General features: G+C 31.6%; 1 protein-coding gene across 5 annotated transcripts in view; it reads left to right on the forward strand.

The window, feature by feature from the left end:
• The window catches only part of LOC129222250 (hemocyte protein-glutamine gamma-glutamyltransferase-like), a 60,543-nt gene that overhangs the window by 13,109 nt on the left and 29,301 nt on the right, over window positions 1-18,133 (forward strand). For 4 of the 5 annotated variants that reach the window (XM_054856747.1, XM_054856732.1, XM_054856739.1 and 1 more), the window contains exon 2: window positions 15,496-15,674. In XM_054856747.1, the coding sequence (XP_054712722.1) occupies window positions 15,512-15,674 (163 nt within the window). In that variant the 5' untranslated portion in view covers window positions 15,496-15,511. Of the gene's footprint in view, window positions 1-15,495; window positions 15,675-16,521; window positions 16,564-18,133 lie in introns of those variants that run through there. The other variant, XM_054856763.1, reaches the window with a different exon arrangement.

The raw sequence follows: 18,133 nt of genomic DNA on the forward strand, positions 1-18,133 counted from the left end.
TTACTCTTTTATTTATTTCCTACTTAAACTTTTCCAGGTTTGAAAGTTATTTCCCCATTTTAATAAAGTTAAAGACTATTCAAGGCAAAAAGACTATTCATAGTTAAATTTGAGGGTTTACAAAAATTAGGTTTCCATATATTTGGAATTTTTCATTTACATTTTTAATTTGCTGACATTTTTAATTCATTATTTCAAGTTTGAATGCTAGTTATGTAAAATCAAATTACCTCAAATAGAACTGATTCGGTGATGATTTTGATGACTAAGTACTCTTTTTCTTTCCTTCTTTCAAAACCTGTGCTTTAAAATTTTTAAAATTGCTAATATAAAGAAATAATATTTAAAAAAAAATAAATAATAAATAAAAAATATTTGCTGAATAGAAATAAATAGAAGAACATTTGAATGCAGTCAAACTCGCTTGTAACGAGCGTGAAATGATCGCTGTATTTTCTCGTTACAACCGCGTGCTCGTAAAAAAGGGTTCATAAAAATTCTTATGCACTCACTTTTTACTTCCTTTTACAAAAAAGGAAGTATTGAATTCGCGAAAAAATTTTCAGTCAAAATTCGGCTTTAATTTCCATTTTGCTCACCCCGAATGAATGTTGAGTTTTTTTTTCAACCCGACCACACGCGGATAGGTGCCTAAGAACGTATAAACATCCGAAATATCCATCTTGACATTCCCCGAGTTAATTACAACAACTTTTCTCGTGACGTACGTTTGTATGCGTGTATGTGCGGATGTGCGTATGTTCGGATGTGCGTATGTGCGGATGTGCGTATGTGCGGATGTATGTCGCATAACTCAAGAACGGTATATCCTAGAAAGTTGAAATTTGGTACGTGGACTCCTAGTGGGATCTAGTTGGTCACCTCCCTTTTTGGTTGCGTTCGGGTGTTTCTAAAGGGGTCTTTTACACCTTTTTGTTGGGAAATCATTGTTAATTTCGATGGATACTCAAGTAGTGTTATAATTTGGCGGACACTTGGCGATATATGGACAGTCTTTTGGTCGCCAAGCTTTGTTGCCAACTTGGCGACCCATTTGGCGATTTTCTTTTAAAAATCTTGATTCAATTTGGCCACTGGTGGTGATATTTAGAGAGTAAACTATTGAATCACTTTAAAATTGACAATAATTGGAAAATTACAATAAAATTGGAGTAAAAGGAAGTCATATGATGCACACATCAGCTCGTTTATTATTATTTTTAACTTTCTGTTCAGTTCCAAAGGAGTTAGTTTATTTGCTTTGAACTGTTTAATTGTCTCTTCTGTATATGTTATGCTTTACAGTTAACTAATATAAATTTCATATACTCTCTAAATTTTTTAAAAGGGCACTCGTCACTTGTTTTCAGGATCTATGACTCCTCACTAACTTTCGGTTGACTTCGTAATGTTAAATGATTTTTTCCGATAAAGGATGAGCTGGTCTGGAAGTCTATAGAAATTGTATGAATCATAAAATATTGCTCGCGTAAAGCGGGGTTTGCTCGTTAAAAGCGAGTTATGACTCCACAGACTTAACATTGTACCAACTAAATAGTTCTGATTTCCTCGTTAAATCCGAGTTCTCGTTGAATAAGAGCTCGAGATACTTGCTTACAACGGTAAGCAAGCTCGACTGTACTATGATTAATTTGAATTATTTAATCTAATAATACTATATAAAGCTTGGATATAAATCATCTGTATATATTGTGATTTAATCTAATATTTTCACTATCAAGAACTATGGGCTTTTATAACTTAAACATTTTGCTTATTTTTTGTGCTGTACTTAGGTCACCCTCAGAAAAATAGTACAGTTAATGTCCGACGCAGTTAAGTTTTGTTTATCAAATTATGTAATTTACTCCAACCAATCATATTTTTACTGATTGCCCATTTTGTTAAGGGTTTTTAATTATTCGGACCACTCTGTGTAACATAGTGGAAAAATAAACTTTCAAAAAACCATTCTCATTATAAAGAAAAATTGCAACTACAAAACAAGCACAAAATAAAATGATGATTCTAGAACTTATTCCGCTTGCAATTCAAAGAAAAAAAACTTTCTTTTTAACATAAATACAAATGCAACAGAATAAAAATTCAACAGCTCAAATTAACTATCAAAAGAAAAGAAGTAGACTCACTTTGTTGACTATGGAATTCCAAGTAGTAAATTAATCATAAAAGTAATACTTCGTACTTATTTTCGTCTTCGAAAAAATATAACACGATTAAATGTAGTTGTTTATTTTATTTTCGAAATGGCTATAATAGAGTGGACAGTGTAAAACATAGAAAATGCTGAAACATCAATGAATTATAATATTTTTCAGAGGGATTATTTTCCTTTTCCCCAAGTTGTGTTGTAACTTTATTTTTGTGTAAAATATATAGCTGATAGTTCATATTGTTGTTGCAATGCAGCACAATTTTAAATCGCAGTTTAAACCCTAACGATTTGAAACCTGGAACGCATAATATTTTTCTTCTTGTTTCAAAGAAAAATATTTTTGAAATTTTTATAAATTAGTCATATATAAACAAATGATACAATCATATTTTTAAATCGATTCTCCATTTAACTGTGCATAATCAATTACGCACAATTGAATGGAAAAACAATTTAAAATATATGATAATATTTAAAATTTATTTAAAAAAATTGTACCATTTTCATCACCTATCTACATTTTATTTCTGAAAGCTTTTAAAGGCGGTTTCATTTTGAAAAATTAGCCAATACTTAGTGAGTCCGAAAGTTACGTTTGGTACTTCATGGAAAGCCGAATTTTCTTCTCCACAACGGATGAGTCTAGTCATCAGATTATCACGCCTCTTGCAACAAAATGTACTTTGCCGCCGAAATTCTTTCAAGAATGAAAGTGAAAGGAAGAAAAGAGTACATGCTATGCTGTTATTCTTTTGCGGGTGGTCTTCAGAACTTTCCAAATTGTTTTTATCTTTTAATTTCGATAACTAGGCGGAAGTTTTCAACATCTTGTGACTTTAACGGCCAAGATATTAATCCTCAAACTATAAATAAAGCGTTCCTTGCTATGAGCGTATAATCATCGTACACCAAAATTTTCAAATTATGCTGAAAACTTAATATTTATTTTGGTGTCATGGCACTGATGTACTGTTACAATCAAGTTTGTTCCAGTTGAGCGTTTTATAAATTTGAAATAATAATTTATTATTATCATTAATGTTGTTATTTATTATTATTTTTTTTAATATTGATAGTTATTATTATTATTATTATTATTATTGTTATTGTTATTGTTGTTGTTGTTGTTAATTATTATTATTATTATTTTAAATCTCAGAATTTTTATCTGCCTGCCGAAAACTACCGGTTTTTATTTTTTTGACAAATTTGAAACAGATTCGAATTGAAATTGACGTTTTCATATAAACTGAAGAAAGAAGAAAAAAATAAGACAAGCCACAGAACAATATTGTGTTTTTGAATCTCAAAATGATGACACTGACATAAAAACTATCAAATGTTTTTCAGCAACAAACATTTTTTACATCATATTGAACGCTTCAAAAATGGACTAATCCTGCACTTTCGTGACACTTATTCTCTTCCAATACAATTGTTGAACTATCCTTAACTTCTTATTGGACGAACTAACTCGAATGCTTCTTTTTTAATCGATTGATCTAAGAAAGTCCCGTGCAATCGTTTAAGTATATTGATGTACTGGAAAATAAATTGTAGGAAGGGAGGGGCTACATTTTTCACTCAAATTTGCAAGATTTATTGGAATGTTAACTATAAAGTTACGTACATGGAAGTTACAATGGAATCGGCGCTAAACCAAGAGAAAGGAGATTTTTACAAAGTGTCAACGTTCTGTCTGCAAGAATTTTAACGTCATTAACGGAATAAAGAGCTCATTGTGTGCGATACACATGATACGATCTATATAAAAAAGGATATACAGTAAAATCCCTCTAATGCGGACGCTAACGGGACAATTTTTTCTGTCCGCAATAGAGAAGTGTCCGCAATACAAGGGTTTAATAACGTTATTTGCAATGGAACTGGGGAATAAAAAATTGTCCGCATAAGAGGGGTGTCCGCCTTTGAGGGGTGTCCGTTAAGAGGGGTTTCACTGTATATATACATCCACTTAAAACGAAAGTTATACAAGGAAAACGTGTATTTGCAGTTACTGCAGTTACTCAACATGAACGCTATCAAAAAAATGAAGCAGTTTCCCCCTTTTTTTAGCTACCTATCTCAAAAGTGACGAAAATGCTTTTGTGGTTGTCAACACATGAGATTTCTTTCTTTCTGCTAGCCAATTGAATCGCCAAATAAGTTCCGCAAAATGCGCGAGTACAGTGACTCGAAGTCTTTTGAGAAAGCTATTCCTCTGCTTCAGTGATCACACACTGCCGCAATGACGGCGGCAGTCTCGCTAATGAACTCTTAATTCCTATATATACGTAGAGCGGTTGAAGTGGAACCTGTTACTTTCGAATTTTTAAAAAATGAGAGTGGGAGACGGACGAAACAGACAGCCTACTTGCTTAAAGCCGTACAAGTAGGAAAACAAATTGAGAATCGGTTTTTGATCAATGCATTAAATACTTTCTTTTAAAATGAATGTATTAATCATGACTCATTAAAAATAGCCTCTTTTAAATTTTTTCAATTTTCTTGTATTGCACTGACTGTAAAACTTTTTCATACCTTTGAAAAATGGGAAAGAGGGACGGATGAAATAAACAGTTTTAGAGACAAGCAGGAAAAAGTTTTTGAATCTGTTTTCGATTAATAGATTAAATGTGCGCTTTTAAAATAAATGTTTTAATTTTGCGGCAATAAAATTAAACCTTGTAGTATTTCTATTTTTCTGAATTCAGTTGAATTCGATAACTAACAGTTACAAATATGCTCTTGGTAAGTTTCTCGTGGATTTATTTTGCTTATTTTAAATAACTTTTCACCGATGATAGCCACCTTTTCTAATTCCATAAGTATTTATATATTCCGCTGAATTCCAAATTTTCTTTTCTGAATGTAAAACAAATACCATTTTGACACCTAATGAAACCGTTTTCAGGTTTTTAATATCTATTTTTTTTATATTAAAAGTTGACGGCGTCTCAAGTGTTGTTTATATTTATTTAAGGAACGACAACCTGGTTTCCCAAAATCGCATGTTAGGTATAAAGTCCTGCAGTCAAGTGAGCCATTAACCAATCAAATTACGGTTTTGTAGGCAGCGTAACGAGCTCGAATCTTGATTGTTAAATGGTTTTTAATATTTTACTTTTTAAATAAATCATCCTACTCTGAAGAAAAGTAAAAGTGTAATTAACAACGTAAAAACACAAATTTTCAAAAACATTTAGACACGTGTTTCAAAGTTACAAGCTACTCCTTTTTCAGTGCAAAAGGATGTGAGCTTTTGCTGCTCTACAAAAAAGAAAAAAGCATCATCATTTTAAATTAATTTATTAGTTTTGAAATCAGCGTTCTTAATTTCGATCTTGTATTTACATTCTTCATTTTAGTTCGAGAGATAGACAATGGCTTCGGTTGTTTTCAGATAGTATATGATATACAAGTAAAAGTAATACGAGGTTGATCTACAAATTTGAACAAAAAACAGTTTCTGATGAACTGATTTTCGGAACTTTCAGTCATCATTTGACATGCTCATTTGTACATAATAATTTAGTTAAATCATTAAAAGCATAGACGCTCTCAGTTAAAGAAATTCAGCATGGTAAAGGTATTTGTATATACTAGTTATTTTTGAGTTAAAAGAAACCACAATTAGCAGTTTTAGGAAGAATAAAGTAAAGATAGAAGCAGATTTTTTTTATTAGTATCTGTTGAGAGTATAAGAGAACTATACATATAAATAAACATTGTATTTATAGAGCTGGGTAATTGGCAATATTTCTTACTTTACTCTTCGTAGCTGTTTCGTCATCCTAGCCATCCCTTTTTATATATTTGTTTTAAAATGAGATGACTGAAAACTGTTCTTTCGTGATGTACTGGTTGACATTATGGGAGAAATGTTGTCAAAAAAAGAAAAAGAAAAAATCTAGCTTATTTATAAATAAAATATGTAGAAACACAATTCCAACTCTATTGAGAAATAAAATTACTAAAGAAATATTTTTTGTTTTCATTTGAAACATACCAATATTTCTATTCGGAACATGATCAATTTTTTTTAATAAAATTTTCTTTAGAGTCATCAAAAGGTGTGAAATTGTATAGCGTAACGAATAAAATAAGCTAATGAAAGTATATATATATATATATATATATATATATATATATATATATATATATATATATATATATATATATATATATATATATATAGTAAAGTGTGTAGTTTCACATACACGGGTAGCACAGAAATAAGTGTATGTAACAACGAAGATAAACAACAATAACAACAACAAAAATGAACATGGAACGTTAAAAAATAAATTAGGAACATTGAAAACAAGAATTGATGAAATCATGGGTATTAAACTGCTGCTACGTTTACGAAGAGCTGGAGCAGCTGGCATATTAAATATTCTGCAAGGTTTCTGTGCGGGTCAGTATCATACATGCAGCAAAATTGATTAGAAGTAAAAGTATATGTATTTGAATTAACGAACTAATATGTGTAGCTACTTATAAGGCTTAATATAGAAGGCAGGAAAATTATCAAACGTTATATATGCAATAATTTTTATAAATGTAAATAGTATGCTTATTAGAAATATGCTGTCATGTATTACCAACCCCCCAGCTCTGACCTGCAAAATAAAAAGAAAAAATTACATACCACATGATTTCAAACATTTCGTCGACAACAATGTCTATGTCTAGGTATCCATTTGCCAGAGACGAAAATCCGATGCCACGCCAATCGAACAGGTCGCTGGGGCAGGGCATCCAAAAAGCACCTTCCTGTCGAAAGGATTTCAGCACTCTTTATCATCAAAGTTACCCAGTTACACTGTTGCCAAATCGCAGTTGTTTGGGTGGAAACTAAATCTGTCCTTGTTGAAGAAAAGATTTCTTGAACAAATTAAGATAATAAAATGTGAAATTGGCAGGATAAAAATTGTAATAGTAGAGATTTGCAGCAAATTTGAAGATTTGTTTATTAAATTGAGAATTGTTGCTACAAATTTTAAAGAATCTGCTTAGCTGTCCAATTATAATATTAATGAAGATCTTTTTATGTAAATTACTGTACCAATGTGGCATACTTTTTGTGTAAAAATTAAAGTTATCTTTTTTATCATAGATATCTGTAATAAGGTTAGAATCAACAATTTTGAAAGAAATGTCCAGAAAATCGGCAGACAGAAAGTTGTCATTGGCTTTATTGAGCTGTAGATTTTGTGGATAAATTAAAGGGAAAATGTCATCCATACTTTTGTTGAAGATAAGGATGTCATCTATATACCTGAAAATATCATGTTTTTTATTATACTGTACTGTGTATTTAAATTCATAGAAAAAGAGATACAGATTAGCAGCTGTGCTGGAATAGTTGGTGCCCATGCCAATTCCATGTATTTGTTTAAAAATAAAGTTGTTGAAAGTCACAAAATTGTTAAAGAAACAGAAATGACAAAGACTATTGAAAAAATTCCTGTCGATGCCCAATTCCTCACCAATGCAAAATATGTCAAAAAGTTTTAACAAAGTTGTATATAAATCTTCGATGGGAATGTTGCAGAACAGATTCTCAAAGTCAAATGTGTAAATTGATTTAGGTGTGCGTTGTAGATTTTTAATGATTTCGAAACTGTTGTCAATGCACCAGAAATAGCTCGTATGCATAAATTTGACCTTCAGAAAATCATAAATTTTTTTCAAAATAAACTGTAATTTGATGTTGATATTTTTTCCCAAACTTTTTGTAGTAGAACAAATGAAACGAAATTTAACTGGTGATTTGTGGAATTTGGGCGTCATAAAAATGAAAGGCAGATTTTGACAATTTGAAATTGTAAAACTGTATGAAAAATTCGATTTGCAAAGTTTATTGTATGCAATAAACTGTTTAATAATCACGTCTGTAGAAAGATTCGATTTTTCGTAATAAAGAGACGAGTTAAGTTCTTGTAAGACTTGTTTAACGTAGAAATGTTTGCAAATGATGCCATAATTATTGGCAGCTTTATCAATTGGAACAAAGACAAATTGGAACAAAGACAAAAAGTATGCCACATTGGTACAGTAATTTACATAAAAAGATCTTCATTAATATTATAATTGGACAGCTAAGCAGATTCTTTAAAATTTGTAGCAACAATTCTCAATTTAATAAACAAATCTTCAAATTTGCTGCAAATCTCTACTATTACAATTTTTATCCTGCCAATTTCACATTTTATTATCTTAATTTGTTCAAGAAATCTTTTCTTCAACAAGGACAGATTTAGTTTCCACCCAAACAACTGCGATTTGGCAACAGTGTAACTGGGTAACTTTGATGATAAAGAGTGCTGAAATCCTTTCGACAGGAAGGTGCTTTTTGGATGCCCTGCCCCAGCGACCTGTTCGATTGGCGTGGCATCGGATTTTCGTCTCTGGCAAATGGATACCTAGACATAGACATTGTTGTCGACGAAATGTTTGAAATCATGTGGTATGTAATTTTTTCTTTTTATTTTGCAGGTCAGAGCTGGGGGGTTGGTAATACATGACAGCATATTTCTAATAAGCATACTATTTATATTTATAAAAATTATTGCATATATACAAAAAATTAGCATATATAACGTTTGATAATTTTCCTGCCTTCTATATTAAGCCTTATAAGTAGCTACACATATTAGTTCGTTAATTCAAATACATATACTTTTACTTCTAATCAATTTTGCTGCATGTATGATACTGACCCGCACAGAAACCTTGCAGAATATTTAATATGCCAGCTGCTCCAGCTCTTCGTAAACGTAGCAGCAGTTTAATACCCATGATTTCATCAATTCTTGTTTTCAATGTTCCTAATTTATTTTTTAACGTTCCATGTTCATTTTTGTTGTTGTTATTGTTGTTTATCTTCGTTGTTACATACACTTATTTCTGTGCTACCCGTGTATGTGAAACTACACACTTTACTATATTTTCAATACATTTAACTACTTTAGCTGCAACATTGCGCTGTTTAAATGTAGAATATTTTACATCAATTTTGATCATTATAATATATATATATATATATATATATATATATATATATATATATATATATATATATATATATATATATATATATATTAGGGTGGTCCTTATTTATATGGGAATTTTTTTTTTTTTTCGGAATTCAACAAGTGACGCCCCCTAGTTTTGTGACACTATAATAAAAAGTAATCGGTGCAAAATTTGAACTCGATCGGTCAATAGTAACACGTGCCCCTAGGACGTTGAACTTTAACACTTTTGATAATTTTCGCACAAATCTTCGAGTTTTCACTTCAGACCCCGTACATCGTTCCTCCTACGTTTGCAAAATATTTTTACAGCGAGGTAGCACAAAAATTAATCTTTTTAACTACTTCATATCGTCTAAAGATTTTACATTGAATAAGAATGAAATAGTGCTTTAGAAACTTGACCTTGATTGTACGCTTTTCTCAATGTATCTCAATCGTGTGCATTTTTTCCCGATAGTCTTGGACTGTCTGTGAAATACTAAATTGCTTTTGTGACTCATATTTGGTAAATTGATTGTGAAATTCTTCGATTAATTGTGTTCCTCTTTCAATTGCATCATTCACAACTTTCAGCGTTTTAACGATATCTCTTCCCTTTAAATAGCTTCCTTCATTTTGCCATGAATCAGGATCAAATAAGAAAACATTTTTTGGTGTTTGTAACTTATCAAACAGTTTTATTGACTTGTAATTGATTTTATAAAGAGGAAGAACTTTACTAAGAAAATATTCCAAATCATCTACTGTTATCTGAAATTTTTATACAGTCATCAGACACGTCTTCCTATTCAGCAAGCATTTTTTTTTGAAGTAGTCTTTTCCTATCTTCAAAGTTAATTCCTTCATCCAATACGGACAAAGCTACTAGTTCATCCCCTAAGTACCATAAGTGATTTATGAATTTTTCAATCACTGCTTCTGCTGCATGTTTGTCATCATTTTGTACGCTGCAGGTTTTTAGACACTGGACTTTATATTAATTCAAAAGGCCTAGAATGGGTTGCTGCGAAAAACTATATCTTCATACAACATTTAACTGTAAAACAGCATTTACGGGCATTCTCTTCATGTAAGGTCAATTTAAATTGTTTCCTAAATATATAAATATTCAAACAAATTCCTTTTGCCACCCATCTGGCTCACAGATAAGCTCCAGGTTGCCGAAAACATATCCCTGTAGGAGGGAGGACTTCACCAAGCAATATTATTACACGTTGTGAGAATTCTCTGTAATATTTCTTAATTCCGCTTTCTACGAACAATAATATGTCATCAAATTCTTCTTTTAGAATTTAAGTGGTATGTGTACTTTTTGAATTTTAAAGCGCTTAAATAATGGAATATTTAGTCTAGAACTAAGAAAGGCAAGAACTTCTTGAAAGACACTCTGCAGTACGATTTCAAGTGCATGATGATAGCAATACAAATGCAATATATCACCGTTCAGCTTTTGCTCTAAAAAATTACATGCGCAATTTATACGGCCGATATTGTAAGCCGTTGTATCAAACACTACAACTTGAACAGTTAGCAATCAAGAGCAATCATCTAAGATATCATATACAAGTGAAGAAATATCTCAGAAATTCTGAGTATCTGTTCAACATATGGACCTGAAGCTATCATGGTAAGCCTATTGGCGTTTTTTTCCCGTTACATCTGGATGTAGCTTTGTATCCCAGAAAATAACTAAAAAATCTAAATTTAAATTCATGAAATCTGATTTTACCTCTCGAAGATTTTCTCTTGCTCTCTTAAGGGATGTACGATTGATCATAAGGTTATTTGGATTTAAATGTACTGCATCTACATAGGCTGTTAATAAATGAGCAACATCTTTGTCCCTAATATGGCATTTGTCTAACATTGATGAAATGCGAGTAGATATCAATAGTTGTGAAGCTTTTTTGCGTTGTGGTAGACCAGATATAGAAAAAAGGTTCAACAGGTTAGGATAGATACCCATTTCGGTTTCTAAATCTTGTGAATTGCAAGAGGAATTTGATGACAATAAAGGACTATGTACTGAAATAGAAGACAGTTTAAAGTATAGATTTTTACATTATTCCGATCTGGAATTTTTTTTAAATTTATATTTTAGATATGGAAAATAAAGTAGGGTAATCGAGGATTTTTCAGAATTTGAATTATAAGAATACATAAATATTTAAGTATATAACTATCAGCGAATTAAAATATAATTGTCATTACTTATATTTATAACATGGAAACCTAGTGACCCTATTTGCCACACCTTTTACATACACAGAAAAGTTTCTAAATCAAAACCCCCAAAGCCTGGAGGAGGCAATTTGATGTTGTCAAAAATCATTCATTAATGACCTAGACCATTCATTAATGGCCTTTAGAATCCCTTGTGTGCATCTTGGTGGAAAGAAATGTTCCCCTGCCTCTTGGTTTGAAACGAGCGCGAATAGCGGTATGCCTGTCCCAAAGCCATTGGTGTATATGTACCCTATGTAATATGTAAAATTTTACAGAATGAAAGTGAGAGAATGGTTGGTCTGGAAGTAGCAACATCTATTGAGGTTCAAAATTACTTTAAATATGAAACCTAGGAATATTTTTACATAAAAATGAGAAAATCCGCAATTTTTTCTTCGAAACTCAAAAAAGGGGACCCTAGGGGGCACGTGTTAATATTCATGGAGTGACTTAAAATTTTGCATGGATCATTTATTTGTATAATGGAACAAATTGAGGGGGCGTCGTGTAAAATATCTACAACTTCGAAAATAAGGACCACCCTAATATATATATATCATAACTAAAAAGTACTAAAATTAAATATATATAACAAAAAGAAAACAAATGAAAAGATATTCATTATTCATATTTATAAACAAAAAGATTCCTTTTAAATAAAAATGATCATAACATAAAAACTTGTATAAAACACACCATTTGTTTAAAGAAATACAAGCTCAAGTAAAGAATTTGAGACAATCCCAAGAAAAACCAGGCTCGTATTTCTAACATTTAAAACATCATTACCGAAATCTTTAAATATATTGTTTTTAGGTCATATCTTTTGAATGAGCTTTCAACAGCTAAAGGCATAATTATTTAGTCTTCTAGAGTCATCTTCCTCCACTTCCACCTCTATATTTAGCAGCTCTTGCTCTTCTTGAGTTATCGGTAGATTTTCTCTTTGTTTAAACTCATAACACTTGCTATTTCTAGTTGCCATGACTCTGCTTTGAGATATGGATACAAGATTAGTCTGTGACCCATTTTTAAGCTATTAAAGCCTGTAATAATGAAGAATGAAATACAAAGCTAAACGTTTATTTTTAAATCTAACTATCACTGAACTATTTTATTTAAAAGGAAAACTATTAGTCATTCTGCAAACGATGTTAAATTTATTCTCTCAGTCTGTTAGGTACTTTTTTTGCAAATACTTTTTTTAACCACAAAAATTATGTAACTCTGTTTTACTCTATAAAAATATAGCATACAATCTGATCTGTCATTTCAACTTTTTCTTGGTGCTAGTAATGGGGTAATGGGAGGAGGACAAAGAGTATATTCCAAATTTCAACATATATATTAATATACACACATACATATCACAACATCTTTTTCAACTTTCTCTCAAAGTTAGAGAGCAATTGCTTTGTCTAGACTCCTCAAAATCTACGAATCTGTACAAAAAAAAAAAAAAAAAGAAAAAGAAAAAAAATAAACAACATCTTTCTTATAGATTGCATGATTCACGAATCGGGGGGGGGGGTCACTGATCACCCGTTGAAGTTCCGTAAATACGGGCCTATTTATCTATTACTGACCATTTACCTATATCAACTTCTATTTATCTATCGATCTATCTATACTATCTATGCATATCTACTTCTGATGATAATTAACGATCTTCTATTTATCTATCGATCTATCTATACTATCTATGCATATCTACTTCTGATGATCATTAACGATATTTTTCATGTATATAAAACAAAGATCATGCAGAAAAACCGCGCGCTTTATTTATTTAATTAAAATAGCACCAAAAAAAAAAAAAAAAAATCTCTCTGTTCCCCGTAGTGTGAAAAGATTTAAAAAAAAAAACTCACTGTTTTTATTGAATCAAACACTCACAAGTATATCACGTTAAAAACAGCAAAATGTGGGGAAGGGGGGGATGAATAAAAATCCCAAATGGATATAAAAAAAGAAGTAAAAACAAGCGATGCAGTTGGATCACGTGGCCATGAGGACCTGCCCATGACGTAATGACCATCCTAAATTGAAGATTGACAAAACTTCGACTATGCTTGGAAATCATGCCGTGCTCCGCATGAAAAAAAATTGTAAACAAATAACTGTTGCGTATTTTTGAAAACTTTTTTTTTCTGACGAAGGTGAAATGGCTTTGATATTACATAGTAAAATTCCAGAAAAAAAAAAGTCCTTTATACTTTTTGCGGGATGAGTTTAGAAAAAACTAAACCCAGGGAAAAATGCAAAATAAAGGTTTTTTCAAAAATTCATAAAAAAATACAAAATTGCTCTATCTGCAAAAACTTTTTTTTCGTCATACTTAAAAATAAATTTTCTACATTTTAGTACAATTTTTTTTTTTTTTTTTTGCGCAATTGGTTCGGGGTCTGCTGGGTAAAAAGTACTAAAAACTGCTAAAAATCACATAAAGCATTGAATAACTTTTTCTAATTAAAATAACAATGTAAATTATAGCCTTTAGCCTTCCTCAATAAATGGACTACTCAACACAAAAAGAAGTTTTCAATTCGAACCAGTAGTTCCTGAGATAAGTGCGTTCAAACAAATAAAAAAGCTCTTCAGCTTTATATTATTAGTATAGATTCAAAGTTTAGCTAATTTTAGTACTTTGTTACAATAAACTGCTACATTATTAAATATGTAGCTTTACTAAGGTATAAATGTTGGACATACATGATTTACTAAGGAAAAAAAAGGGTAACTGCTCAGATGTCACTTTAAAGGCTTAGTATTTGTTGCTTACGTTCAAATTGCTTTAGTAAACTGCACAAAATATGCAGATACCACTTTTTTGATATAACTTTTTTTAATATATGCGTTCACAAATCGCCAAAAAAACTTGAGATTTTGGTAAACTAAATTACTAATGACCACCAGGTGACAATCAATAACTCAGTTTTGACAAAATGTGCAAATACCACATCTGTGCTTAGCAAGACAGTATACGTAACGTAAATATAAAATAACTTATAACTTATATAACGCCTACTAATACGCAAAATTTGTTAACAAAGTTTTACCGGTCAGAGGATCAAAACAGATTGAGAAACGCTGTATGCTCTTGCTCTGGCAACGTTAAACGCTCTCCGAGTAAAAAAATTCTATTTAAATGCCGATTTTTAGGGCACATAACTGAATGAATGATCAGTCGTATGATGAGAATGCATTATTCATGTATCCTTTCAGTCGTAAAATCTTGGTGATCTTGAGGATACGCCAATTCCAACCCTAGACTTTTCAGTTCAGACGAACCTCCAGAGTTTTTTCAATGCATGGGATTCATCTCCAACCAGAAAGTTGACAAAAAGTTAAGCTCGGATACTCAGTTCTGAGTCACATGTTTCGAGCTCTTTGCATTTCTTATCGTTAAAAAAATGGGGAGGGGAGGGGGGGGGACTTTTTTATTTGGTTAATACATTGATTGAATAAAGCAAAAATCTAATTTCAGAAGTTATTGCTTATTTTCTGCCTGCAAAGATGTGCCACATTCGGGCTGCTTTTCCACTTTTCACTCCAGAGTCCCCCGTACCTACCACTGTTTGTGATTTAACAACTGGATGGAACCCTGAAGAAAGCTGTGATTTTTGATCCAGACCAGGAGCCGAGCAATCCCTGTTCCAAAACCCCCAGAGGCATCGTTTCATTTGGAGGATTTTGTGACCACGAGCATACTTAACGTCCCCCAATCATCATTAATGAAGACGCTGGATCTTCGGCCGGCTAAGATCGAAGGACCCTCTGGTCACCAAAATTGGGCTTTAAGTGATTCGAGATATTTCATAGAATCAGCTTTTTGCCTCGACTTTACAATAATGCAATCCAAGTTTCATTGTCATTACCAATAAACGAGAAAATATTGAATATTTAAAACCGTTCATGTTTCCATCACCGTTCTAGATATGGTATTCAACAAAAAATTACATGAACTGAATTGTGGTTGTATTTATAGTGTGTGATGACATATTGTATAAATTTGATATAATCTTAAAATACTTCAATTCTCTACAGATAAGTTCTAAAGACGATGTCTCGACCCACGAGTCCTGTCCGCCATGTCAGTGGCTATGGCAGACGATATGCTCATCGCCTTCCTTTGGAAGAAAACAACGACTACCTCAATGAGGTTTTAGAACGAATGAGAAGAGATGCCATGAGGCGTAGAAGGTACTACAATAGGGTGGACGAAAGTATGTTGTTCGTTCAGAAATTGATTTCTCGGATTTATCAGTATATTTTAATTGTATATGCGCATATATTCAAATAGGGTAAATGATAAAGGTTAATTTTTGAAATATTTTTAGAGAAAAAATAAAAATCTTAGAAAGAATTAATCTACCTGAAATGTGAAATCCAGATTAAGTGCAACATTTAGTGAAATCTTATCAGGAAAATCCTCCCGTGGAAAGAGAACAAAGCTATTGCTTTAACATTGTCCGAGAAAGTATTAGATATTTATTGAGGTACCTATCTTGGATTTTTTTCAGACAAGCATACGAAACACATTTCTAAACATCATCTCATTTCTGCAACATTCATTTCACGTAAATAAACAGAAAAACAAGCAATTTAATTTTTTTCAATTTACAACCATGGTAATGTAAATAAGCTAAAACATTCAAAATAGAAATAATTCTAAGCAAAGCAAGCGTTTAAGTAAAGCTATATAAATGAAGGCACAAAGTGAAATTGTGAAGCTGAAATAACAAAACATAATACGTCAAACAAAGCTGTATTTCTGCTTAAAATAAAAAAAAACAATCTGGTCAAGCTTTCGAATACTTCATTCCATTCCCATTTCCGATAAATAATTCCGGAAAACACCATCATTCAAGAACTATTCGCTAATTGGAAATTATAATTGAATCAAAGGAAAAGTTTGAGTATAATGTAACAAAATGATACAAAATAATGAATCAGTATCTGAATATTAACACAGATACTGACAAACAATGACTTTTAAAAAACTAACAACGTTTTATGTGTGATGTAACTTTTTAAAATGGCGTTATTTGCACTTAGGTGGTGCTCATTGGATACGTTCATTGTGCTCTAGGATGTGTAGAAATATTTTTACTAGTAAGACTTCAAATTTATTTTTCTCGATAGATATAGATACCTGTGCTTTCGTACTACAATAAATGTTTCTTTAAAATGTTTTTTCTATGTTCATTTATAATTTGTTTTAACCAGTCGAATGTAAACAGATTATGGTTGTGAAGCTCATTTTTTTTCAGCTCGTTGGGAGAATCGGGGGGAAAATTGATTAAGTTAAGAGTTGACCATTCAATAATAATTTCATTTTTGAGAAAATATTCTTTGCCGAATTTTTATAATGTTTTTTTATTGTATTGTATTTAATTCAAAACTTTTTTTATTTAAATATATCACAATTGTTTAGTCAGTTTTTTTTTAAAGGAATAAGTGACTATTCTATGGACCAAAAATATGGTAGCGATTCTTAACAAGTTAAATGCACTTTTATTTCTTAAATGTATAAAGGAAAAAAAGTATGAATTGATTCAACAGTGATACATAACTTTTCTTTGAATAATCCTACTTTTTTCCTCAGAATATAAACTTTATTTCTGACAGCTGCTTTTCGTCCTTCCAAATTTATTTTTCGCTCTCTCTTTGAATACTCCAACAAATAAATCCCCACCATGTGTGAAGTCTAATGCGTCAGAGCATAATAGAATGAAACAAACGGCAGAATTGAAATATTTTCTGCAGGTCTCATCGACTTAGACCTTAGATGGAACATCCTAAGGATCATCACGTTCATCTATTTCTTCTTTATTCAAATATTCATCTTTTCGAATTTGGGGATTTTCAAGCAATTTTCTCTTAAAAATCGTAGTTGGTTTATCATTTAGCTTATATGAACTTTGTCAGCTTTTTATTTTTCTCAGCGTCTTGTTTTCCAATCGCCTTGTTTTTTTTAACCTTGTCTCTTCTTGACTGGCTTTCTATTGTCATAGAATGACTGGTGAACTTTTGTCCAGAGCTTTTTTTTTTTTTTTTTTTGGTATAGTAGGAACATTTCTATTTCTAGGACAGGACATATCCGAAAACTTCGGGTATCTTACCCCATAACATGTTTGTCGTCTTCCCTCAAAGCATTGAACAAGATGCCAATCATTCTTTCGAAACGCAGCAGAGACAGAGTAGCCCACACTTCAAACTGATAAAAACTAATCGAGTTATTTCTATACTATGAAAACAACGGCTAGCATGACTATGTAATGTATGTGGGGATGAGATTTCAGGTATTTAACAGAACACTCAGGATGACAAAATCATTTAAAAGCACCAATTAAAAGTTATTAATCAACAAACCTCTGTGAATTACTCTCAATGTGCATGCGCTTTCATACCAACTGACCAGCAGGCAGATTTTGCGCACGATTGTGGGTGAACCACGTGGCACAGCATCTTGTACAATACGGCATTTCACCCCAATCTACCGTACAAGGGCTTAATTTCTAGAAAAATGTGTACGGTTTCCAAATAGTCTTCTAAACTAATTTTCGCGCAGAAATATTTTGAATTACGTTTAATATGGAAACATTAAAAAAAGCTAACATAAGTGTACAGAAAATGAGCTCCTGAGGGTTCCCATGCAAATGAAATATTGCTTGAGGCAATA

The sequence above is a fragment of the Uloborus diversus genome, chromosome 1 (assembly GCF_026930045.1).
Source record: "Uloborus diversus isolate 005 chromosome 1, Udiv.v.3.1, whole genome shotgun sequence".
Classification (NCBI taxonomy): Eukaryota; Metazoa; Arthropoda; class Arachnida; order Araneae; family Uloboridae; genus Uloborus; species Uloborus diversus.